The sequence below is a fragment of the Malaya genurostris genome, chromosome 2 (assembly GCF_030247185.1).
Source record: "Malaya genurostris strain Urasoe2022 chromosome 2, Malgen_1.1, whole genome shotgun sequence".
In the NCBI taxonomy this organism is placed as follows: Eukaryota; Metazoa; Arthropoda; class Insecta; order Diptera; family Culicidae; genus Malaya; species Malaya genurostris.
Genome location: NC_080571.1, coordinates 216432111 through 216459804, shown reverse-complemented (window position 1 = coordinate 216459804; position 27694 = coordinate 216432111). Strand labels below are relative to the sequence as shown.

At 37.2% G+C, this 27694-nt stretch overlaps 1 protein-coding gene across 1 annotated transcript; it reads left to right on the top strand.

Annotated features, from left to right (window-relative positions):
• On the top strand, positions 1-26482 carry LOC131427560 (non-lysosomal glucosylceramidase). Its single transcript, XM_058590869.1, has 8 exons — positions 1-442; positions 6243-6512; positions 20752-21266; positions 21328-21583; positions 21639-21752; positions 21823-21937; positions 22000-22129; positions 24121-26482. Exons 1-8 carry the CDS (start codon positions 270-272, stop codon positions 25215-25217), a joined length of 2670 nt encoding a protein of 889 aa, XP_058446852.1. The 5' UTR covers positions 1-269; the 3' UTR covers positions 25218-26482.
• The last annotated feature ends 1212 nt before the right edge of the window (positions 26483-27694 follow it).

Here is a 27694-nt window from a genome sequence, read left to right as displayed (position 1 = left end):
AATCAGTGACAGTCATCAGTCTCCGGTGTAGTGCTTTCGTGGCTGGTCGTGCTGAATTTCAATCGGTGCAATTTCTCAATAATTTTGCTACAAGAAGATAGTGACTAGAAAAAATCAGATATAAGCAGGATTTACAATAAATTGTCAATATTTGGGTGCTGAAAGTGGATGTTATTCGGTGCATTAGAAACAAGAGAAATTTATTTATAGAATAACAATACTGGTGCTTCAAAGCAGAAAAAATACAAAGAAAAGTGTTCTGATAGTGCATGAAAATGGATGGTGATAGTGCCCAATCATTCTGTGAGTTTAAACAACAAGTGTCAGCGGTGCCACAGTATGGATTAAAACTGAAATTCAATCATGTTTATCCGGAGACTAGGAATCAAAATCTGAAACCATCGTTTCGTCAAATATGGCCTATACTTCCACTGGCCCTAAGGTAGGTTATACACTGTGCAGCTTCAAATATAGATTGGGCCATAGAAGAAAAGCACAACGTACAGGCAAGTTGGCTATCCACACTAATTGCGGGTTGTACAAGTACCTATATACTAGAAGCCACGCTGTCTGACAAATGCTAGCATGTGATAGAATTTAATAAAATAGTTACAATTTATGCATTATCCTAGGAAAGCGAAGTGACCAGTGTCTAAGTGAAAATGGGTTGTGAAATTCAAGTAAAAGTAAAATCGATTTTTACTTTGTTCAATCTTTGCTCAGATCTCCTTCATACATGGGCATGGAGATTTCAATTCTCGTGATTCATTTGGCAACTCGCCCACTCCTGGAGGCAAATAAACAAGAGCTATATAGAAAAAAAACATTTGGGGATGCTTTCGGGAAACGTCGCCAACCTATTATGGCTTTCAGCTTTACTCCGTCTCAGACCAATATATAACTAATTCCTACATCTCGTAAAACCGGTATTCCCGAAATATCTCCTACGCAAACATTCAATCATTCTCGCAATATTATTTTTTCATCACAGCCAAACAAAGCCCGCAAACAGTAACAGAGTTGAGTCCGCACCCACCCTGAATCTGTTCGCGGTCATCCCCAACTGAGTGGCAAAAAGGCTAAATCTTAGGTCATCGTTCAAGCATTTTTATCGAGCGAATGTGACTGTCATCTTTTTTCTGTTCTACTACTACTTACAGAATGAAATGCGGAGCTAGCCTAGCTGACTTTTATTGGACTACGAATCAAATCTACTCAGTGATTCGAATGAAACCTTTTTTTTTGAGATTGTGATTGCTAAACTGATAACGCCGTTCGACACACCTGTTTAAATGTGACCGAAAGTCTTTCTGATCTGATTAAACGTTCAGCTTCATACAATGTATAAAAACAAATATTATTATATATTTCTTATATTCATCTTATCTAATAAGACACATAATACACACATAGTGTCGAATATTTTTATTCAATGCATTGATTCAAACAGTTAAGGTTTTCAGTTTGTTCATATATTTCAATTTATATATTGATTCATATATTGAATGTTCTATGATTTCATGTTCAAAACAGTACAACGTGTGTTCTGTTATCCTGATTTTGCAGATTAGTACTGCTGTAAAAATTATAAAAATATCAAGAATTTCCGAAAATTTTAACAATTAGGAATTCTCCACTGTAACAAACCGACCGGCCCTCACTCTAAAGCGAATCTGGCCATTCATATTAAAATGGCTCTTGCACTTTTTTGCATAGTTAGTTTCGACTCATAAAAAACAGAATTTTTGCACATATAATCCTCATTTTCCGGAACTCAGGATTGTAAGTGACCGGGAAAAAGTCGAGAAATTTAATGCCAAACCGTTTTTTAGTTACCGATTTATTAATTTTTAGTTGATTTGACGTAAATTCGCCATAACTAAGTTCGGTTTTTGCAATGACTAAGTGGAAACATATATTGAAGAAGCCAAACAAATTAAAAACTTTCAGAAAAGATGATTTTTTGGAAACAGATACGCTCAGAGACAGGACTCAAACCTGCCTTCTTATGCTTTCCGTACATACGCGCTACCAAAAAAAAACTTTCTTAGTTGTTATCGAAAACAGCACAGCTCACAATGAAAAATTAGGATAATTCGGATGCTTCTGCTGAATTTTTATTAAGTTTTAGAAAAAGTTTACAAAACACTTGCAAAAGTCTCATGGTAACATAAGAATAAATTGCATTAAAATTTTTAAAAATTATTTCATTTAGGGGTTAACCTTATTTTGTGCTAAGGAACATAACCAATTTCATTATCTTTACGTTTCGTCTTAGACTCGTCAGTGCAGAGCACTTCAAATGAACTGCTTACTGCAAACTTAAACAGTTCAATTTGAACCGCTAAGCAGACGTAAAGATATTACTATTTGCAACACACTTGTAATAAGCACCGAAGCGTTAAGTCTTTTCTGGCGTGCCGAACGAAAACAAGTCAGGGGATATATCGGGATTGGATTTCCAACTCCGAACATAGGGCCAGAGTTTTTCTGGCCCTAAGAGGCGAATGAGGTTAAAGCCTCTATGAAAAAAAAAGTTTCGGCTAATACTGGCCGATTCAGATGGTCATTTAGCGGTTCAAATTGAACTGTTTAAGTTTGCAGTAAGCAGTTCAATTTGAAGTGCTCTGCACTGACGAGTCTAAGACGAAACGTAGAAATAATGAATTATTTCATGTTTTTAGGTTTTCTAATGATTATCCTAATTCCATCATAATTTGTCTTAGTAATGTCAAGCCCGTACCCAAGATTTCGTTTTGGGATGGGCCCACCAATGGAAAATAGAACATCGAACTGATGATTCTTTATATATCTAGTTCTAGGGGTGCCTTTAATACCTTGTTTTTTTATCATTTATTTATACCCGGCTTTGACCTAGTTGCGGTCGTTCGCCGGATACCTTGTTGTTTCTTGGAAGCGTAAGTGCAGATCCAAAATTTATTTTAAATAAATAGTCACATCAAAAATTGCTTGTTTGAGCGGTTAGTAGAATGAAATTTTAAAAAATCGCATAATTTAAATGGGAATATGGGGATTGAAGCAAGAAGTTCTATGTGTTAAAGGGAAGAGAACGATTTTCAAATTTCTCTTATCATACTGTTCCACAGTCCGGATTCAACTTCTGGAATTACATAGTGACGAGTATACAAATCTTCAATTTCAAGAATGTGCTTTTATAAGTGACGATGCAAAAAGAAGCAAATACATTGAGACTATTCAATAAGCTCATCCATTCCTATATTCAATTTCATTTCTTCGAAGTTCATCTTTCGGGCCTGGAAATGCAGGGTGACGAGTAATGAAAATTTCAATTCGTCTTCAGAAGTGACGATGAACCACATGAAAACTATATAGGCTTTCGCAGGAACAAAAACAAAGTGGATACCGTTCTGATCACATAAGTATAAGACCCTCTCAATGTCCATTTGTAGAGCACCACCATCCACAAGGCTTGCGAGCAGCAGTTAAATCGGTTGCAGAGAAGTCTGCACAGACCCTAATGGCTGGAGTAAACTCAAAAATTCGTAGTTTTTTTCATGCAGCCTGATTATATAACTGTAATTAGTTTTAGGATGAGTAATAAGGCACATGTAAATGAGTAAAAATGCATCTTGGATTGAAAAAACAGCACATTTGTGTTATTCCAAGTTAATTCTGTTCAGATTTTGAGGCGGACAAGCCGTGAAGAACCGCTCTTTCCTTTTCTTATATGCACTTGTAGTGTAGTAGAATATTTAATACTTATATATAGAGAGATACCAGAAAAATACTTCAATCCCCAACTAGTGGGTCTATTACCATTTACCTTATGATCAAAAAAGAACCGGAATTTTCATTTTAAAATTCCCGCGCTTGTCCAATCGGTAAACTTTTATTCTCTCAACGTTGGCAACACTTTTATACACATTCTGTCAAATTTTGACGCATATCGTACGATTAGTTTATGTTTGGCGTCTATACAAAGAAGTTGAAAAATTTTCGTGTGGCGATTTTTATAATGGATGAAAATTTAGAACAACGTGTGTGCATCAAATTTTGTGTTGCAAATGGATTTAAGTGTTCCGAAACGTTGAAAATGTTAGAAAAGGCCTTTGGTGAATCGTGTCTAGGAAAAACACAGGCATACGAATGGTATAAACGCTTCAAAGGTGGTCGTACAAGCTTGGATCATGATGAGATCCTTGGCCGCCCAACAACATCTGTTACTGAAGAAAACATTGAATCGGCGAAGCAAATCGTGTTGCAAAATCGTTCTTTATCGATTAAAGAGATTGCTATGTTGTTGGGCATCTTTTATGGATCAGCCGAACACATTTTAACTGATGCTTTGGGTTTGAAACGCGTCGCTTCTCGGCTGGTGCCAAAAAAGCTGAATTTCATTCAAAAACAGCGTCGTGTGTGCGTTGGTTGTGTCGCAGTTTTTGGCCAAAAACTCAACCAATGTCATCAACCAAGCATCATACTCTCCAGATGTGGCCCCGTGTAACTTTTCCCTTTTCCCCAGACTCAAATTGCCATTGCGGGGAACGCGTTTTGAGACCATAGAGACCCTAAAAGAGAATTCGCTGCGTGAACTAAAGGCCATACCTTCGGCGGCCTATAAATCTTGTATGGAAAATTGGATCAAGCGTTGGCATGCATGTATTGCCGCAGGAGTAGAGTACTTTGAAGGCGATAATAAAGAAATTTATGAAAAATACCTTTCTCATATAGAAAGGTTATGCAATCACTGTGAAAACCGACTTTTGAACCGAGCCCCGGAGGGCCGAGTGTCATATACCATTCGACTTAGTTCGTCAAGTACGCAAAATGTCTTTGTGTGTATGTGTGTGTGTGTGTATGTGCGTATGTGTGTATGTAACGTTTTTTGCACTAACTTTTATCGGAGATGGCTGAACCGATTTTCACAAACTTAGGTTCAAATGAAAGGTCCTGTGGTCCCATTCGTAGTTCCTGAATTTCATCAGGATCCGACTTCCGGATCCGGAAATATACGCCCTTATTCTGAATAACGACGTATTGATTTTTCGATCGAATCATAGCTACCTTTGATTTTGCTAGCGTTATGGGGAATACAAATGAAATACGAGGGAAAAACGATACGACGTTATTCAGAATAAGAGTGATAGGGTAAAGTGTGTTAAAAATTTTATACCATCACTGAAAACAGCGAAAAACCATAAAAAGTTTTCTAAATCGACCTCAAATCTTTTCCAATTGATAGTTTTTATCAGAAGACTGGTCAAACAAATCTATTTCGGTTATTCTTTTAAGAATCGAAGAAAAATAATTTTGAAGAATACCACAGTATTATATATGATAGTATGATTGATATGAGAAAGGCATCATTACACCACTAGGTGGATTAAAACAGGTTTTTTTAAATAAAATTCCGGTTCTTTTTTGATCATAAGGTATATTTTCAACATGGGATTTATGTTTCAAGCTTGAATTGAGGGAATATTTGAAAATAAATTTGGCGATTTAGCCCATTTTCAAAACCCACCAATGCCACCCTGGAAATGTAAATTCAATCTTACTTCGTATCTGTTACTTTGGAATACGCGCTGAACAGATTATCTTTGTAGGTACTAATTATCGCACGAATATCCTACTTCAGTGGTTTAAAGCATGACTTTTGCTGTTATTTAGAGGGAATTTCAATAGTGTCGATGGCAGCTGGTTTTAAAAAAAATTCCGATCAATCTATTTTAAAATACCGTTGAATCAACCGTGACTGAATCCACTAATGCCAATTCCAATATACTGCTTTGTACACTTATATATCGTGATCGACTCTCTTCTAACCCATTTCCGACTAATTTTTCATTCCAAGCGAATATCAGCGAGGAAACAAAACCAGACACATGGATGTTGACCTAAAGTTCAAGATTGGATCTGGCATAATTCTTGCTGTGGTATGTCGGTTGGTTTCTATGCAAACTGATAGGAAGCATAAAAATAAATTTTGAAGTGAATTAGATGATGACATAGCTCTTGGCAGTGCGCTGGAAAGTTTCTATGAAACCATCCCTTCATACTGCAGAAACGACAACTGTGATCAATTGTCACATGGCGTTCCTGTTTATTTTTTCAACTCAGTGACCGTCGAAGTGAGCAAAGTTTTTAAACAGATTGAGTCCCTCTGTTGCTAGAACAAAAGAATCCAATAATAGACTCTGATTACTCTGCCCACACCCATGTACTAAAATGATTTTTTTCCGTTTTCCTCCCATCGACAGGTACATCCCGTACTACTGGAGGGTGTCACGCGAGGGCCGCCAGGTACTGATGGACTACTGGTACACGGAGAATGGGAAGCAGATCTACGGAGCCCCACTCGGTGGTATTGGCGCCGGCACGATTGGACGCGGCTTCGCCGGCGAATTTTGCCGGTTTCAGCTGAAGCCCGGCTTGTACGAGTACAACACGGTGCACGCGAATCAATTCATCGTCACAATTAAGGACGAAAACAACGTGACCATTTTTCAGAGTTTGCTTTCGTCGTACAGGTAAGTACGCAGAACAGGACAGAGATTACTGAAGGGGTTACGTTCGGGAGTGTATATACTTTAATGCCTTCGTCCGTATTTGATTTATAAACGTGGCTTTTGACGTTGCTGCTTCGTTTCCACACGTCAGACGCTCCCCGTTTGGATATACGCTTTCTGTGATATGTTTAATTCAATTTACTGGATCGGATCATTCGGATTTGAGAGCTTTCTACGTGTACGAGTACGATTTTCAACAACCTAATGGTTTTATAATTAGTTTGATAGTGCAAAACAAACTGAAAAATCTGTTTCAATCCACCTAGTGGTGTAATGATGCCTTTCTCATATTACTTATATTTTCAAAAATATCACTAGAAGATTCTGTTAAAATTGTTTTTTTCAATCTTGAATAAAATAAGAAACTTTCTTTGGGTATAAACTAACATAACCTTTTCAATTTGTAAACAGTTACATCAAGTTAATAAGAATTTTTCTTTATTTTTCACCGTCGCACTGAATGATTAAACACACTATCCTAAAGTTCTGGAACCGGAAGCCGGATTCGGATGAAATTAAACAGCAACCTATGAAACTATATAAACTTTTATTTGAGCCTGTTTGTGAAATACAATCAAGTCATCTCTGAGTTGATTGAGTGAGTCATTTTAAACTATCCAGTATTTCTGTAACCGGGAACTTGGAACTAGTAAAGCCGAAGTCGGTTCGTTTAGTAAGAAACTAATATAACCAACTAATTAAATCAGTTTTAAGCCAAATCTAGAAGAATTTTTTGCATCGTCACTCTAAATGACGGTGTGAAATTCAATAGCAACCTATGGAACCTTAGCCCTCTAGACCAATTTTCACTAGTCAATTTTTCAAGTGATTGCATAAACTTTCTATATAAGAAAGGCAATAAGGGTACTTTTATAGAAAAGCATCGTTATCATGATCTTGTTATAAAATAACAAGTAGAATTAATCAAAGAATTAGCAATTTACATATTTTTCACCTGAAAATATAAATTTAAATGTGTCAATCCTGCACGTTATACGAAATTGAACAAAGTACGCTGCGAACGGAGTAAAGCCGCACGTACCGTCGCGTACTAGTTTTGCATCGTCATTTTGAGTTACGATTTGGATGTTTTGACACTCATCGCCCTAGAATTTCGGAACCGGAAGTCGGATCAGGATGAAATTTCACAGTATCTTTCAAGACAATGGGAGCTTTAATTTGAATTATGATTCGTGAAAATCGGCTTAGCCGTTGCTGAGAAATCGAAGTGAGTTATGTTTTTTAGAGTTTTTTTTTTCACTATCATGGGTGCTTCCGGAAGCGGAAACCGGGAACACTTACTAACAAGATCACGCTCATTAAACTCGAAGCCGTGATTTCACGTAAGTAATCTACGACAGCAACAGCACATTTCAGTCTTTGCTCGGAGCGGTAGAATCAGACCCGTACCCAGGGTTTCGTTTCGGGAGGGGCCCAGATCAAAAATAAATTCCCAATTTCAGGTTCCGGAAGTAACGGTCGAAAACTCCAAAATGAAACTCACATCGATTTCTTGATAGTTTGGAACAGATAAACGCAAAGAGATCGTGATAGTTCGAGGAGGCCAAATTGTGTGAATAATGTGGATGGGGATTGGAACCCTAAATTGTTGATGATGGCGTAGCTCTTATGTACAGGCACACTGTCTATTTTTTCGTTATTCTCAATCGTTTCAATAATGCACGCATATTGATGCACTGTCTATGGATTATTTTTCCTTTTTCAAGGCAGTTCATAAAAAGTATGCCATGACATTCCCAGATAACCGACGTCATTTATTTATTTATTTATTTATTTATTTATTTATTTATTTATTTATTTATTTATTTATTTATTTATTTATTTATTTATTTATTTATTTACCAAACAAAATCCATCGGACTGATGTCTAAATGGACTAACAGAGTGGGAAAAAGCCCATCTGAGTTGAAAAATGTATATCATTCTCAGATAGGCATAAAAACCACTATGTTTTAAAACAATCACAAAAATTACATGACAACTACACAACTACTTAAAAGCTATTACAAACAACTTATAACAAATTAAATTATCCATAGTCAGATTATTTCAGAACGCTTGATTTTTTCAACGAAGCGGCGGGAAGGTTCTCCAAACTCAAACAACTCTTCTACTGTAGTGAATGTTCTTATGCATGCAGCAATTGGCTCGTTGTATCCGCATACAGTCCTATGGAATCTGTTCTGAAGCAGGTTTGTGTTACGCAGTGATCTATTCGGTATTCGAAAATTTAGGTCATAAAGCAGTTCAGGAGCATCAATCTCTCCGTTGATCAACTTAGCAATCATCAACACCTGTTGAGTTTTTCTACGTCGCTGTAACGTGTCGATTCCTAACAATCTGTCATCTGTCTGAATATGGTGGCAAGTTCACTGGATCTCTCCACGGTAAATTTCATAATGCCATACGAACAAATCGTTTCTGCACTCGTTCAATTCTAAGGCTCCACGATATTTGATACGGAGTCCAGATTACCGACGCGTTTTCGAGAATTGGGCGAACGAGTGAGCAATACAAAGCCTTAAGGCAATGCGGGTCTTTAAAGTCCTTTGCAATCTTAGCGATGAAACCCAATTGACGTGTTACTTTCGAAACGATTTGAGAACGATGAGCATCGAACGTCAGTTTAGCATCCAACTGTACACCAAGATCACACACTTGATCCACTCTAGAGATAATTGTACCATCAATGTTATAGTCAAATATGACTGTAGATGAAATCCTATGAAATGTGATGACTTGGCACTTGGCTACACTTATCATGAGTTTGTTTTTCCTGCACCAATCGGTTAACAATGTAAGCAGACATTGTAGTCGCTGGCAATCATCTACACTACGAACAGTGAGATACAGTTTTAAATCATCTGCGTAGAATAATTTACATCCAGCTCCCAAAAGCAACGCCACATCGTTGAAGAATAATACGAACAACAGGGGTCCTAAGTTACTACCTTGTGGGACACCTGATTTATTCGAAAACTCGGATGATGTGCTGTGGTCTAATTTCACGCGTAATTTCCTATCGGAAAGATATGAGCCCAACCAAGATACGAGTTGCGAAGATAATCCAAGGCGAGATAATTTGCAAAGAAGTATTTTAAGTGATGCATTCGTCAAGTCCGGTTTCAGTAAAAATAACCACGTCAAATTCGCAGTCAGCGGAAGTCAGGAACAGATCGTCAATTTTCGTCCTTAGTCCTCTCACGTTTTGGTAGAAAATGGATACACTGCTGTCATGATCAGGAATACGCTGCAAAGGGTAACTATTGAATGCAGGTGGTTGGACAGGATTGTTTGAATACTCGCCTCTGACGGGAGTACAAGTGCTCCCATCGTCCACTGTAGATCGCAGTGCATTCAAACAGTTGCCACTGAAGACAAACGGATTCCGCATCAGATGGTTTTAAAAATTCACGAACTCTCTAAACATTACTCCTGAAGGCCAACTTGCTGCGTCGAGTGCTTGCTGCTTTAGTACTGGGTCAAGACCGATTTTAAACGAAATATAGTTCAAATTAGCTGCATCCACACCTTTTGGCACGAGACGAATGACATCGATCGAACCAGTCAAATTTAGGCAGCGAGCCACTATCTTCTGCACGACATTATTGCTGATTAGTGGTTGAAATCCAGACAAGTACAGCCAAAACTTGGGAGGTGCTGAAGCAGGCATGATGAATGGAAAGATCGATATCATTTGTGCCACGGTCAAAAGCTGGGCGCACTGATAGGATAGACCGTCTTCGCCCCGACGACGTTTAGCGTTCAATGCAGGCCATACTGGCATTCTTCCGTCACGGGAGTTTTGAGTGGAAGCACTAACAATGCAATCCACTTTTTTACTAAGCACCTCAACAATACCAGATAGCTGCTGAATCTGTGTATTGATATTGTTTGTTGCTAGAGTCGGAACATTCAGCTTTTTGATTTTGGTCCTCAATAAACGCACGAATACTTCTGCCGTTCATCTCGTTCTTGTATTTTGTGCAAATAAATACTGCTTTATCTTGGGCAAAAACATCCTTACAGGAACGGAGATTGAAGCCACAGCAGTTTTGGCTGATGTGGAAAGGAGTTTCACATAAGCCACAGCGCACTGGCTCCAAATCGTTTATATCATAATGGCATTCTCCACATTGTTTTGAATTCATCTTTGTTTTGGTCCAATATTCGCAAATCAGAACTGACGGAACTCGCTTGGCAAGGCAATAAAGGACTTTAGTAGTGGTTAGTGCTAGCAATCTTATAGCGCCAAAAACACTTGAGATCGGCCGACCAAAAAACAGCAAAAAACTAGCAAACGAACAAATTATTGATGTAAACATGAATGTCATGAACCTATTGAGCCTCGGAACACTCATTCCGGCTTTAGTTCATTGTCGTATAATCATTATGTTACATTGCTTGGCTTTTAATAATGGATCCAGGTTTCGTCAACAGTTACCAGCGGATATCTTTTTCATCTGCATAATCTTACTCAAACTATGGTAAGTTCACTATGTGCTAATCTGTTGGCTCGCGCACCTTCTATTTCCAGTCATCCAGCACCATAGCGGGTAGTTTTGACATTGCTCTATCGGTGGTGGAGTCTCGACCAGCACGAAACTCTCAAAAACACAATTTACGGTGCAATCTAAAGGAGCACTAGACTCATGATATCATATCATAACTTTCGTTTGGCTTCCTCCGCCGTTTTGCCTCCCGAAGATTTTTTTTTTGAAATAAAAATCTTTAACCAAAAAGTTTTCTATGTATAAGAAATAAATGTGTGAATAGTATGTAAAAAGTAATCTATATTTTCCGATTTCCGTTACCCCCCTCTGGGTACGTGCCTTGCAATTTACCAAGTTTGATAAACATTTTCTGCCAAAGGAAGCGGTCTGGCACTTAATTTCGGAAGCGCTTTCACATTCAATTCGGTACATTATGAACATTTTTTTGAGGTTATGTCAATTTTCGAGATTTTACTATACATGCTTACTCTTAACATTGTTACATTGTAACGGATACCTCCTCCCGGCAGCAGTCTCAGTTCAACAACATTATCCTCGTTTCCTTTTGTCATTTCGAACTTCCGAAATGAATAACTACAAGTTTTTGGTAGAACTTATTGCATACCAGACAGCGCTCCTGTCATTTTTACTATTAAAAGGAGCAATTAAACTAATGGTTGTGTTACATCCTCCCTAAGTCTACGCATTATTCCTACCACAGAAAGAAGTCTGACACCACGGAAAAAAAGTCTATCATGAAGTCAAGTTTTCGCATACGAATGTTTTCCCCCTATGTTTTACATCTCAAAATCCAATGTAGTGCATTCTACATATGACAAATGGGTAGGAAAAGCCGGAACGCAGACGAGCATCCTTATCACGAGAAGAACGCTTCAGCTACGGTGTTGCAAACGATTTTCAAATGTGCTGATTTGCGTCGCAGGCGTATTCAATCTCCAGCTTCGCCATAGTCCTGTTTACAGTACAGAATCATGTAATGGGTTTTTTTTTTCAAGTATCATGGTACTTCGGTCAAACAACAAAGAACTACTTGAAAGCCCGAGCTCTTGTTAACATTCACAACCATGCTTCAAACATTCAAGGTTCTAATAATCGCCTGTCTGGAACTGGATTTTCGCAAACTACAGAACCAAACCAAATTCCGAGAATCATATCGTTCAAATTTTGTGAGTTAATCAAATACATCTCCAACGTGCAAATCATCTACTCCTTTTGTGGCGCGCCCGAATTTGACATTTCTCTCGCCTACTTGTATGTATGAAATTCGATGCAAACTCACCTGATGGCGCCATGCTCGCAAAAAAAGTATATCGCTTCGTAAAATGTTAAAGCTGAATATCTTGATAATGTGATGTATTTGCTATAAGGCACAGCCATTTTTAAATACGTCACCAGTCGGCGTCATAAATTACACTGGTAATCATCACCGGATCCACTGAAGCATGATCGCATTGTTTATAGCTTTCCCCTTGGCAGTATTTAAGACAGACTTGTTCAAAATTATGCGAAAAGGAGTTTACTCTGCATACGAGTGTCGAGCAACACATCCATGATATTTAATCCACCAGTCATTACCCACCAATCTTTCATCTTCAATCTTCGAGAGGGGTGGGTGAACGTAAGGGCGGTAACTGTGCGGTTTATTAATTAGGACTCTGTAAACTTGAGAGCACTATATTTTTGCTGCCAATCGATCGGCATCTGTTCCTTGCGGTTTCGAGTGTGAATGTTGGTTTGGTAAAACCAATTAAGGCTCAGTAGCTGAACATGGATGTTCAAGCGGCAGATAAACTAAGTTGAAAGACTCGTCATCTGATACACCACATTTCCAGTCGTCCTCTTCGATCATGAATCGCACAATCCGTAGGATTCATGCTTTGTGTTAAGATCACTGATATGAAGAATGCATCGGATTGATGGGATACAATCGTTAACATTGTTGAAACTAAAAATCTCTACAAGGGACTGACTGATGAAGCTGCACCAACTGTTTGATTAGGAAAATGACATCCAAAATTAGGCCGTCTTTAAAAGCAAAGTCTTAGCATTACATTCATTTTGTGGAATTTGGCTTTTCTGTTTCATCAGACTTCGCAGCCGACACTACTGACACTATGAATCCTTCCAGGTCGAGGCTCGAACATAGGACCACTGGCTTGTAAGACCAGCACCGTATGCCTTGAACCGCCAATTCGGGCCGTCTTTACTAGTTAATAATAAAATATTTCTACCATGTAGCGAAGCTAGCCACTGCTCATTGATGCTCATTATTGAGCTGTGAACAGCTTAATCCACCTAGTGGTGTAATAATGCCTTTCTCATATTACTTACGTTCTGACAAGATTTTTCTCTGACAAGATTTTTTTCAAACTTGAATAAATTCAAAAACTTTCTTTGGTAAAAATTACCATCACCTTTTCGATTTGTAAACAGCTCAAGTTAATTCAAGATTTGAATGTGCAACCCTGCACGCTATACAAAATTGAACAAACCACGCTGTATTCTAGGCGGGTGCGTTTTCTTATTCTTCCGTACCAGCACGTACCGATTTTGCATTATTTTTTTATGACAGCTTGAAAGTTTTGATACTCATGGCCCTATAATTTCGGAACCGGAAGTCGGATTTTGATGAAATTGCACAGTGTCTAATACACAATACACATGAAATTGAAAATTTTAACTAATCGCACTGTAATTCCGGAACCGGAAATCTGATCTTTTTCGTCTTCTTGGGGACTTTTTAAACAATTTCGAGACCTTTCATTTGCATCTTAGTTTGTAAAAATCGGTTAGGAAATTTCCGAGATTATTTAATGCGCATTTTCTCATGGATTTACACATATTGCCATAGATTTACACATATTGCCTTGTAATTCCGGAACAGGAATTCAAGAAAATTGTATGAGGCCATAAGATCTTTCATTTGAATCTAAGTTTGTGAAAATCGGTTCAGCCATCTCTGAAAAAATTGAGCGACACACACAGACATTTTGTGATCTCGACCAACTGAGTCGTATGGTATATGACACTCAGCTCTCCGGGCCTCGGTTGTAAAGACGGGTTTCACAGCGATTGCATAACCTTTCTATATAAGCAAGGCTAAAAAATAAAAGGATCTGGATGAAATAAATTAACTAGCTATTGAGAGAACGCAGGTTTGAATTCTGCTCGAAGGCATATCTTTTTGGTTAATGTTTCCCGCCTGATTTCAAGAGGATGTTCTTTTTCTAGCTATCATTGTTGCCCGCAGAATTAAATTTTGTTGAACTGACTTGAAGTATAGTGTAATACTAGTATAGTATAATATTTTAGTCAAAAGTCTGACCTGACCTAAACAGCCTGTTTTAATCCACCTAGTGGTGAGCTGAAGTCTTTTTCATGTGACTTGCATTCTCAGTAATATTACTGTGGTATTCTTGAAAAAACTGCTTATTGGGAAGAAACATCGAAATTTGTTCGGGCGTAAACTAGCAGAGTTGAAAAATAGAAATATTTTTGCTAAAATTAGAAGATATTTTTCAGTTTTGCAGTATCGATCAAAGTGACGCACAGTGGTCCAAAACTGGAAAAAGACGGTCAAAAGTCTGTACTGACTTTCACTGATTTTTAAGAGCTAACGTGTCTTCGAAGAAGTTTTGCTAGATTATATTACGCATCTTTTGAATGTGGCACCCTAATTTTTGTTAAGGGGATAGTACCAATTTCGAAAAAAAATATATTTTTTCCCACAAAAAAAATTTTTTTCTATCTTATTTTGAAGAAAAAGCATTTGAAGTATTTTTGCTGTAGATATAAATAATTGAAAAAAAAAATTTTTGAGATATATTCACTTTATTTTAAAAACAATTTTTTGGTTTTATCTACGTAGAATATACCTCTATTACCTAAGTATCTACTACAAAGTGCGCATAAAATACGCATAAACAAACTCATGTTTGCACGCGCAGCTTAAGCAAATTGATGTGATTATTATTTTGTTTACTTTTTGACAATTAACAATATTAGAAAAAATCTAAGTGGAACTCGATGCAATTTTTTAGGCCTTTTCAAAGTTAGTTTTAAATATTGAAAATCCGAAAAATTTTCAAAAGTTCAACACATATTAAAAAAATGGAAAAATGTTTTCCAAATAAAATATGAAAAAGTATTGTAAAAGTACAAACCTTTACGAGGAGATTTCATTTTCAAACGTGTAAATAAATTGAGTTATCGCGAAGCAACACGTTTTTTAAGACGATATGGTGATCGTGCGACGCTCACTTCCCAAGTAACAATTTTAATATTAATAAATACTTGTAGCTGTCTTCAATGCTGCATAATAAATCTTGCATTAAAACTTTAAACTCCACGAAAGCCTACTGAAAACCTTTATAAGAGCATGTTCCTGCCAAGTGGACCATTCTTCATAAGGTTTATAAAGCAAAGTGAAGAATTAGCATTAAATTATTCGGAAGTAATGAATTCCGCTATGAATAAATTGTCGTTTTGATAATATTTTTCATGGCTATGTGTGTGTCATGTCTGCTTTGAATGCAAACTGTAAGAATATATTAGATTTTATTTACAAGTTTGAGGTTTTTCCGAACGTAAAAACTTCATGCGCTTTTATTTTTATCGTGAATGTTTGTATAAAAATAAGAATTATAACTAATCGCCTTGAAATAAATGCAGTTTTTGCGAAAATCTCCATGATTTTTAAAAATTATTTTTTGTGATTCTTCGTCATTTTTGTATAAAACTATTTCGTGGCATTAAAACTTGTGTATACGTTCTGAAAATGAATCATTAAAGCCAATCATTTTTATTCGTTTTTGCATTTCGAAGTATATTTGATGTCAATAAATGCTACGGTATAGGACATCATAATGGAGGCCATGAAATTTCCTTTAATGCAAATTACGCTTAACCCAAGAAGCAATAAATCAAATAGCCCACAACAAATGTGTAATAAATATACTTTAGAACCCTCAAATTTGCTCTGAGTGAAACTGTCATCCAATTAACACGCACACACACAAAACTAGATTTATGAAAGCATTTAACTGACAATATTTTTTTTAAGAAATTGTTTGAAAGCAATATTAGGAGTGTTTGCATGGTTTTATTCTACTAGATTGTTTTATTTTTAGTCCAGTTGTTAGTCTAGGTAAAAAGTTTTATAGAAGCTTTAAAAACTATGATATTACTTGTCGAAAGAGACATTTATTATAGTCGTCATAAAACAGGTAGTGATTGAAAAATCAATTTCAAAACTCCTATAAATTACAATCAAAACCATTAGGCATTCGAATTGTTACTTGGGTTATGCCGTTTTTCATTGAAAAACACTGGTGGCGTGGATTACTCTGGTTTTGCACTTTCGAACAGAAATGCAACATTCTGACGGTGTTTCATTGCGATTTCTGCTCGAAAGTGCAAAATCAGAGCAATCCACGCCACCAGTGTTTTTCAATGAAAAACGCCATTAGAGATGTGCGAAGCAGCTCATACCGGTGAGCAGCTCCGAACCGATCAGCTCTCTAAAGGGAATTGATTCTTTTTTTCTTTCATATGCATGATTGAAATCATTGATGCACTAAGAACAATGCTATGCCAACTAACTTGTCTGCGAATTATTATTTTGTGATATTTGAGAATATCTGCAAAAGTGGCATCCCTGAATGTACCTTAGCATACTGAGTGAGAGGTAAGATTTCTTATTGACAATGGCTAATTCAATCAGTTAAAGAATGATAGATACACATTTGGAAGAACGAACAAAAGCTCATGTACACAATTCTTCTCATTTATAACTCGCTCTTCAAGAGCCGAAGATCCGTTCAGCTCGTAGTTTGTTTTCACCTTACCTTTTTTCTATGATCGATTTCAGAATCTGTGTAAATCTGTGACCATTTTCAGAAATCTGTGAAAATCTGTGCGATTTTTGAAATCCGTGCAAAAGGTTTAACATCTGTAAAACACAGATTAATCTGTGAACCTGATATCCCTGCTTACCAGTGCGGTGAACTGGTGAGCTGCGATTCTTTTAAAAAGAGCTTTGAGCTATCAGCTCACTTTAAAGATTCGAATAGCTGGAATAGCTCAGGAGCAAATTGCATATTTCTACGCTCACTACAAAAGTGAGTTGCAGAAATAGCAGACGCGTGACGCCCTCCGTTTCTTAACCATTCATGGTTTCAGCATGGCCATAGTGAAAATGAGTCACATGAATAGTACTCAGGAAATTCTCATTGGAAAATAAATTGGATTAGTAATATATTTTCCTATAAGTATTGTAAAAGTTTGCTGCATTAAGTTGCATATTTCGCTTCGGTGCAAGGTTTCCTAGGTAAAAATAGGTAAAATGATGTATAACTTTTCCAGAAAAGAATAAACCTATGCATTACCTTATACAAAATTATGGGATTTTATATTTTCTACAATTATTCCAAATAAAGTATGTATAAAAAACTAATAAACACTGTAAACAAGTTATGAATAAAAAACTGATTTTAGGGGGGCTTCGTATATCCGAAACGGTGCGACCTAGACTTTAGGTATATTTGACAAATTAAATTATTTTCAATAGTTCTAAAACTTTGTAGAAGAAAAAAATTTTCTATCTCTTCAGACGAACGGAAGCAGCATAGTGGCTAGACAGCAAACACATTTTTCTCCTCAAAGCTCACCGTCAGTCATTGCAGCAGCTGAAAGTCCGAAAACATAGCATGGTAAAGCAGTAAAGTGCAAAGTAACGCAAAAGAAGATTGAAATAGCGAAATACAAAAAGGAAGGAGAGACAACGAAACAAGCAGCAGCAAAAATTTCACTTTCTATTTTTTAACTTTTATTTTTTATGACACACTTGCGTGAACTATTTGATGATCCCAAAGTACAGACGCCATAACCTTACCGGCCGATTGTTGAGTCTTTCCACGCTTTGGGTTCGGTTCATAGCGTGCAGTCCACTCAGCTGACTGTCGATTGGACTCCGGAGTGAAGTGATGGAGCCATGTTTCGTCCATTGTTATATATCGACGAAAAAATCGGTTTTATTTCGATATAACAGCTCCAAACACTGCTCAGAATCATCAATTCGTTGTTGTTTTTGATCGATTGTGCAGAGTCTGGATAACACTCATCAAGCCATTTTTTTGGTATCGGCGGCACTTTTTTTCATCAAAAAGTAGTGTTTCATCAACACACGAAATTCCTTTTCTTCCACTTTTTTCACAATAACAAAAGTAGCTACACTCAAAATGCAATATCTCACAAACTAATAATCAGATAGCTGTCAAATTTATACACGTATCTTTTGAAGGTTGGTACTAACTGAAAATGGTATGGATTTAATTCTAGTGGCGCCCTCTCATAGAAACGATACGAACTTTTCAGCCGATCTGTTAGTACCTATTAGCTCTCTCCGGACAGTACCAGCCTAGATGCCATGTGGAATCCGGCGGAAAAAATGAACCAAGAATAGATCCACTGGGTTCCTGCTTCCATGTCGTAAAAGGCGACAATTGCAGGAGTTTCTTTTTCCTTTCAGTTATCAGATATTTTTAATGTTTCACTTCTGATTACTAAATTATCTCTTCATTCAACCTATCAATTTCCGTCTAGCTTCGGAGAAAAGTTTTATTTGTAATGTTTTCTTCTTCCATGTTATTGATTGTCTTTCAGAATTATAAAATGAATGATAAAAATCAACTATTGCGCAAATCCGTTGATATTACAAAGTTGATAACAAAGATAACATATATCGGTATATTGAATACATAGTAAAAAAAACACTTGATATTAATATTTCAAACAATAAATTGATTTTTTCTCGGTAGCCGGCTGCCCAGATCAAACGATATAACCAATTAATAATGTTAATAAATAATTAAAACAATAAAGCGGAAATAATACAGAATCAAGCCGTGCGTGAACTCTGTTGACCTTTATTTGGTGATTTAAAATGGTTTTATAACAACTGTTTAGAATATGTCAATGCAATGAATCAACTATTTTGTTTAAATCCTATTCACTCGTTTATTTGGTATCACGTAATTTCATTTATAAAAAATAGGGAAGTTTTTATTCTTTACGCGATTGTATTGCAGATTTTTCTTCAGTTTCCTAGAATAAAAGCTGTGAATCAAGACTTCCCGGGACTTTAATATAGGATATTGTTGAAACGTTCACTCGGGAAGTCAGTGAGTTTAGTGATGCATCCGAGCATCTTGAAAACGGAACATACTGATTCGCGCGCGAATAATACCGATACTTAAATTTTTACTAACAAATATCCTTCTCCCGTGACACTTGTGGAGTGCGCAGTAGTATATACGGCCTCTAGTAACAACAAGTGTTGGACTAACATTCCTTCCCATTCCTTAGACGATCTACGTTCGGGCCTGGCCGGCGCCGGTACTGATCAATGAATTCTGGGGTTACCAGAAGATGTACATTGAAAGATGATTTACCAGTCCCAGGTTGAATCATCTAGAAATTCCCTGTACAATTTCAGCTAATCCCGATCAGTAACGGAGTAGCAACCAGGGGTGGTCGCTCAAGCTCAAGCTCAAAAAAATTTTCTATCTCTTCAGAAAAAAAAGTTATGGTTATATTTTTTGTCAAAGTAGGCCATGAACAATTAGGGATAGAATTAAATTACGCGGGATATACTTGTAAATAATTCCTTAAAAGCAACTGTATGCATTAAAAGAACGGTTTGGCAGTTACTGATTTATGTCCACGTTTTTATTGATTTGAACCACTGTGTGACGATTTGAAATTTTAGACACACTTCTCCTTGTTGTTCCGAATCACCTTTTATTTGGTCTTTTTGTTTGTGAAAATCGGTTAAGCCGTCGCGGAGGAAAGTGAGTGTATTCTGTTTCGAAGTTTTGATCACAATTTCAGAGGACCAGGTACACCGAAACGTCCATTTACGAACTAAACGGGGGTTCGTAAATGGAGGTAGTTCGTAAAAAAAGTTCACGTTATTTGGGATTTGGTTCGTGAAAAAAGTTTCGTGTAACCCCAACATTTTCGGAACGGATGTGATAAGTGCGTGCTAGAAAATGATGTTTGTGGTCACTCCAAAATCTAAAATGATGAATTCCGGTTATTATTGTTTAATGATATTCCTTAAAAAATTCCTTACAATATGGGTATTTTGGGAACGGATTTGATGAGTAGATATCGGAAAACGATGTTTGTGGTGGTTCTATAATCCAAGATTGCGACTTCATGTTTATTGATATTTCTTTGAAACCCTTACATTATAGGTATTTTCTTAACGGGTTTGATGAATAGATGTCAGAAAACGATACTAAGATCACAAACTACAAGCGTACACAATATACAGTCGATTACTTATTTTTACCTAATGTTTTTATCTGAGAATAGGTAATCCTTTTGTTTCTAGATGGAAGTTTCCATCATTTCACAAAAGACGACTATACCAGTAATTTTCTTGCTGGAGAATCAGATCTCAAATTTTACATAAAAGATTTGGATATCACAGAAAAAAAAAGAATCCATGAGAAGATTTTATTGTGTATAAGAAATTTTACTTCCGTTTTGAAAAGTAGTCACCAAGTTTCAATTTGCTTATAGAAGCGCTTCGATATTGCCTAGAATGATATGAATTTTTACTATCATCACTTGGTTTGTTTGTTTGTTTGTCATTATAGTCGGCCTAAAACCCCTCTCAGCAGTTGGGAAAGTAACTTGAATCCATCGAAGTGCGACTACACGGCACTGTACCCACGGGCATGGTCCGAGTATGATCTCAGTAAACACGGTATCAAACTGATCCAACGACAGATCTCACCGATAATACCCCATGACTACAAGGAGAGCTCTCTACCGGCATCCGTTTTCGCATGGACCGTTGAGAATGTATGCGGAAAGGATCGGCAGGTTACGATCACATTCACGTTCAAAAACGGTACTGGAAACCGGAAGCAGGATGCGGAGGGCAACAGTGAAACGGCTGCGTTCGTCCATGGGTCGGCCAAAGGAATCAGTATTAAGCAATCCATCGCGGATATGCAGTGCACCTATTGCATCAGTTGCAAAACTTCATCGGAAATCAACTTAACTCGATGTGAAAAGTTCGATCCGGCAGGGAATGGGGAAAAACTGTGGAATGACCTCAAAGAGAATGGGTATCTCACTGACAAATCTACCGACGATACCATAAAGGGTAAGTTTGTGATATTTTCATGCATATTAAGGGGTGTTACGAATGCGTCAATCGTTATCAGGTAAGGATGTAGCCGTTGCTGTAAGTGCGCAAATTCTAGTACAATCAGAATGCAGCTCTGAGCTGAACTTTGCTCTAGTCTGGGATATGCCAAAGATACATTTTACCAAAAAAGTGAAGGAACACTACAAATATTACACTAAATACTTTGGAAAGGGAGGAGATGCGGGTCCTTCACTGTCGGATTATGCTCTGCAAAATTTTTCAAAATGGGAAAAGTTGATCAACGAGTGGCAGAGGCCTATATTAGACGATAGGTATGTTTTGTTACCACTTTTGGTAGAATAACTGCTTCACAAAATTATTTTACAGTGATTTACCGGACTGGTATAAGAGTGCCATATTTAACGAATTGTACTTTATCGCCGACGGAGGCAGTGTTTGGTTGACTATAGACGATCCCGATATGCCATACGATGATCCTAGGTCAGAGAATAAACAATTTGAAAACTGTCTCGTGACTAAAACTTCCCTATTCCAATTGTTTGCTCATTAGGTTAGCTTATGGAAGATTCGCATATCTGGAAGGTCACGAGTACCGCATGTACAATACATACGATGTTCACTTCTATGCTTCGCATGCCCTAGCTAGCTTATGGCCGAATCTACAAGTAAGTAAAACTTCGTACAGTAAAACAACCAAATTTTAGTCTAAGCAACCTTATAATTTCAGGTCAGTCTCCAGTACGATTACAAAGATACGATATATCGCGAAATTTCGGAAGGACGGAAAAACCTGTATGACGGAAAGGTCATGCCAAGAAAAATAAAAAATTCTGTTCCTCACGATTTGGGAGATCCGGGTAAATTTAACTATTTTATATCCAGACCATTTTCAGGGGCCAGACTTCAAGCTTATATTTTAAATTAAATTGAGTTATTCAGTCCGAAATGCTTTACATCAGTCACAAACGAAACACTTAATAATGACATAATAGTGTTCCATAATTATATGCAATAAGTAACTGTGCATGTCTAATTACAGTTATTTACACAAGAAGGGAGGTGCGAATCTTTCAAAGATATTGAAAGTATTTATTTAAATCATTCTTCGTCGTACAATACATTGGAAAAGCTTCGGCGCAATCCTAATTGTAATGCAGTGTAATCGCCATCATCATTGAAAAAGGCCTGGCACGTTCGAGGCATACTTTCTTTCTGTTTTCTGTATATTTCTGTTTCTTTAGGTTTTCTGTGTAGATTATAGGAAAGGACCGCCAAATCATAGCTGCTTCAAATTGTGAACAGGCTTTCCTGCAAGTTTCAGTCGTAAGATTAGAGGGCTTAGTCTAAGGAGGCGATGCCTTTTTCTCTTGGCAGGTGCAGGTGGTTCTCTTATGTAGTTTTCGTTTTTAAATTGCACTACACCGGTGCAGTTCTACACTATGGCATGAATAAACGAACAAAAATGATGAAAACATAAACAGTAACCCTTGACTACAATAAACGTTTCCATTGCACAGATCTACACCGAACTTTTGATGAGTGCTACATCCGTGGTATCGGAGCAGAAAAAGTGTAGCACTGGTGTAGTGCAATTGGTAAAAACGAACGGTTTCAGTGCAGCTTTCGCTACACCGGTGTAGTGCAATTTGAAAACAAAAACGGCATTAAAAGGCCTGATTTTTCAACTTCTCAGCCGACTTCATAAGTTTGTCAATTTCGAATATTTTCGCTGCATTCAAATTCTGCGTGGAACCTTCAAATAACTAAATTCCAGCTCTGAGAAACTCCGTACATCCACTTTTACCGGATGTACGCTGAACGAAATCAGTACTATTTCCCAACCAGGAACGCTTCACTCGAACCCATGCCTAACAGGTTTCATAATCCAAGAAATTGTTTCTCGATCTATGGCTTGAAATGAAAAATTATTCACTGGCGGAGTTTGAAATTTTAATACAAGATTTAAGATGTAACACTCAAGATTTCTACAAGTATTTATAAAAATTCAAAATGTTATTTGGGTTAACCTTACTGAAAAATAAAATAATATGTGGTCGTCTTCACGGTGCTTTTTAAAAAAAATGGTGGGGCGAATATTTTTGAGTTCGCCTCGGGCGCCAGAATCGCTCACTACGGCTCTGTGAACTAATGTTTATCAATTAAAAATACAGTATAGTTTAGTGTATAGTCGATTTAGATTAGAACTGTCAACAGTATCGATTAAGTAGATAATTTGCTGAATTGAATAAAAGAAGGCTATCTTAATTTTGAACAATTGACGTGAAAGGTTGTATCTTTCAAATTGAACATTAAACATTTCTGTCTGCGGTAGTGCTTTCGCGCCATTGTTCACTCGCACCCTCTCATTCTGCTACTACCACGGAAAGCAGAGGCACCCAGTCGGTGCTTGTGATCATAAGACATACGTGGAGACATGAGATAGAGACTTGTAAGTGTGGACTCACCATTTGATGACCAGCGCTTGCTTACCCATAAGTCATTTCGAAAAGCGAAGCGTCTCGTGAAGACAAGTATGTTTTTTTTAATTTGACCACCTTCTTTCTAGTGGAACAAACTTATGGATAGATAGTTATCCTTAACCCGATTGAATTTTCTTTTATGGACCGATTTCACTCATATTGATTTATAATACTGTAATATATCCGATTACATTTGCTTAAACACTCGTGTATGGTACTACTGAGGTAACTCGGGCTTTTTATTTGGCAACTGAGAGTTTGATATCTAATTTTCCAATGAACATTAGGTACTAGTTTTGTCACTTTACATTAAGTAAATAAGATACCAGACAAGCACATACTAATTGTGAACTTAATATCGTTTACAGATGAAGAACCCTTCGAATGGATCAATGCCTACCCAATCCATGACGTCTCGGAGTGGAAAGACCTCAATACCAAGTTCATCCTGCAGGTTTATCGCGATTACCATACGCTCAATCAGTACGCACAACGTAACGCAGAAAATGCTAGCAAATTCAGCTCGATAGAGTTCATCGACAAGGAAAGCATGTACGAAATGTATATTCAGGACAATCGCAATAAAGTATCACCTGAGGATAAAACCCAAAATCGAAAATCGGCCTCGATGTACATCAATGAAACCAACGGAAAGGTCTACCTGATGGATGCAATGACGTACCTAAAGAGCATGTATCCTGCCTGTAAATTGGTGCTAGAGAAATCACTTGAATGGGATAAGGACAATGATGGGTTGATCGAGAATAGCAAATGCCCAGACCAGACGTACGACACATGGGTTATGGATGGGCCAAGCTCATACTGTGGTGGACTTTGGCTCGCTAGTTTGCATTGCATGTCCGTGATGGCCAATCTGCTGGACCAGACAGACGATTGCATCAAATTCCGAGAGATTTTAGAAAAAGGAAAGAGATCGTTTGAAGAAAAATTATGGAATGGATCCTACTATAAATTTGACGGTCAGAGCACTTCAAAAAATTCTATCATGTCAGATCAGTTGTGCGGCCATTGGTATTTACGTTGCAGTGGTTTTGATTACGATATCGTTCCGAAGGAGAATGTCCGTATTGCCCTGAAAACAATCTACGATAATAACGTGATGGGTTTCTGTGGTGGAACAATGGGAGCTGTGAATGGGTACATCCCGAGTAGTCAACCGAACAAAGAAGGTCGAGCTGACATATCTACACTGCAAGGGGAGGAAGTGTGGACCGGAGTCACGTATGCACTGGCTTCGACAATGATTCATGAAGGAATGTTCACCGAAGCGTTCCAAACTGCCGGGGGTTTGTACAAAACCCTTTCCGAAAAGATTGGCATGAACTTTGAAACACCCGAAGCACTTTACGCTGAGCGACACTATCGTGCTATCGGTTACATGCGACCACTTAGTATTTGGTCAATGCAAACTGCCTGGGAGCAGAAAAGGCAAAATAGGGACTAAATTCTCCCGTTCTGTTGATGCTAATACTGTGCAATTGTAATATGTGCAAATACCTGAATCAGCATTTTGCTTCTGATTAGCAGAGTATTATTGTCTTAGTATTATGAATAGCTATTTTCGAACAACTTGACCAATATGTACACCTTTTACTATAAAGTTCATTATTTTAATGTAGTTTAAGAATTATTTTTAATAACTTATCGATTTAATAAACAATCCTTGGTTGTAACTTGGGGGTGTAGCGTGATAGATATACTTCCACGCAGACAACCAGTATTGGATTTTCTACTCCCGCACAACTTAGCTTATAAGCTGATTACTACATGGTTAAAACCTAAACTTTGTAAAATCTATGGACTTGAACGCATAGGTCAGGTGCTATCATATGCTACAACATTAATTTGTTGTATTTTACAAATTGCATGTTGTATCTACGACTGTAATTCATCCCGGATCGGCAATTCAGAGTACAAGACGCTTGTCTCGCATGTTAAAACATAAAGTCAAGATCCGCATAGGAATGTAATATTCTGGCTTTACTTGATTGAGGGTTAATCTGAGTTGCTAGTCTAACAGTAAAGGTTGACCCGCATTGGATAAACACAATTCCGATGTTTTATTCTTTGGTTATGTAGCTATGTGCTGTGCACCTCTTCTTCTTCTTCTTCTTTTTCTGGTTGGCGTCACCTCACTTAAGATGACTCCGATTTGATGGCACAGCAACTTAGGCTATATTGCCAGTTAATTTCCGTTTATAGTCCAATGGACTTTCTGTTAATTGGACTACAAGTAGTCGTCGTCAAAGTACGGATAAAAATTTTTTCTTTCTTGCGAAATACTCCGGACTAACACAATACAACGTGCTCGCCCGTTAAGAGTTTCGCCGGAAGTGGTTGTGCACCTCAGCCATATCCGAAGGAGAAAAACATCGGTATCGGATGATCGGTTCTGTAAAAGGACAAATCACTCTAAGCGAGGCTTGAAAAGTTTCAGGAGAGATTGTGTGAGATTTGCAAGTGTACGCAAGTTCTGGAAGGATTGCGTGAGATAAAAGATCTTTAGGAGTTCGGAACTGAAAAGCTTTACGAGGGATTACACAGCATTAGCAAATTCAGAAAAGTTAACGAGGATTAAAAAAGTTTTGGAGGACTCGCGCGAGATTAGGTGAAATTATTTCGTATTGGATGATTTTATTTGTCTAAACTAGTTCAGAGTTTAGAGAGATTCACATTCTCACTGAAAATGAAAATCGTAGAGCAAAAACACAGGCAGCGAAAATGTCAAATCAGATCTTTTCAACATGATTAAAATTATGGTCTCCACCGTTTTCGTTAGCTCTGTGATCCGGAAAAAAATTTCGTCGGAAAATGTGCACTTCCGCAATCAAATCTGTTTCTGTGCTAAGCTTGTACGTTAAAGATATATCGGAATAATCGTAAGTGATTCAAATGTTTTCTAGTCAAATAAGTTTACAAATAAATTGCCTCAAGCAACATAAACAACTATAGGTAAATTAAGTTGGGCTGAGGCATCTTAGATGATTCATAAAAAGACAACGTCTATGTGAATAAGTTTATGATATATTTGGTCTTGAAAAATATGTCCGTAATATTTTTAATTTATTTATTTTGAAAATATTTTCTACGTCACATTCACTGTCCGAAAAACTCGTTTTGTATCGATCTGATGTCCAATTCGTTTATCCAAACATCGAACAGTTTTCAGTATGTGTTGATACTGACCAGATACGTAGGACAATTTTCTAAACAAAGTCTGTCTCAGTATTACGAAACATCCATGATCAAGAACACAACAAACCAAGACAAGAAATGAAACCTTTTCTTATAAAAGCAAACATTTGGAAACAAATAGGTATACTACAGCAATTAATTGAACTAGTTGATCATCATATTCATATAACATACTAGTAAATCGCAAGTCCTTACTTGTTAGTTAATTAATAGTTTCATAAACACAATCATTTAAGCACAAAAAAAATCGATTTACCACCCGACAAACGAATTTGCTGAATATCAAATTGTAGAGTTCTCGTTCAGTCTATTGCGTGTTAAACATTTATTCAGCTTCCATTGTTTGTTAGGTGTGGATCTGCAATTGGCGAGAAGCATAGTATAATTTGCTGAGCAAAAGTTGTAAATCAAAACACAGGACGTCGGTGAATAGTGAATCCGATTATTTGTGAAATAGTATCTAGTTTCAAAAACATCTATTTTGAAGAAATCATTGAGCAATTGAGAAACTCAGCTCACATACCCTGAGATATTAGAAAGGTTTCGTGAAATAAACAAATAGTTACAAAGACCTGAGCTTTAAGCAAAGCACGCTGTGAACTACAAATTAGCTTAAAGCATTGCTTACTGGAATCAGCAGCGTGTATTGTTCTATCTCCTGATTCACTTTTATGTGCAAAATTGATACAATATATGAAACCTGAACGTGGTGTTATCATGTAACAG

What these genes read in the sequence shown, in the direction of transcription:
- LOC131427560 (XM_058590869.1), top strand. Translation starts at nt 270, where the DNA reads ATGAAAATGGATGGTGATAGTGCCCAATCATTCTGTGAGTTTAAACAA. An exon ending in TACCGACGATACCATAAAGG is followed by an intron (nt 21,267 to 21,327) that starts GTAAGTTTGTGA and finishes AATCGTTATCAG; the next exon opens with GTAAGGATGTAGCCGTTGCT. An exon ending in TCACGATTTGGGAGATCCGG is followed by an intron (nt 22,130 to 24,120) that starts GTAAATTTAACT and finishes TATCGTTTACAG; the next exon opens with ATGAAGAACCCTTCGAATGG.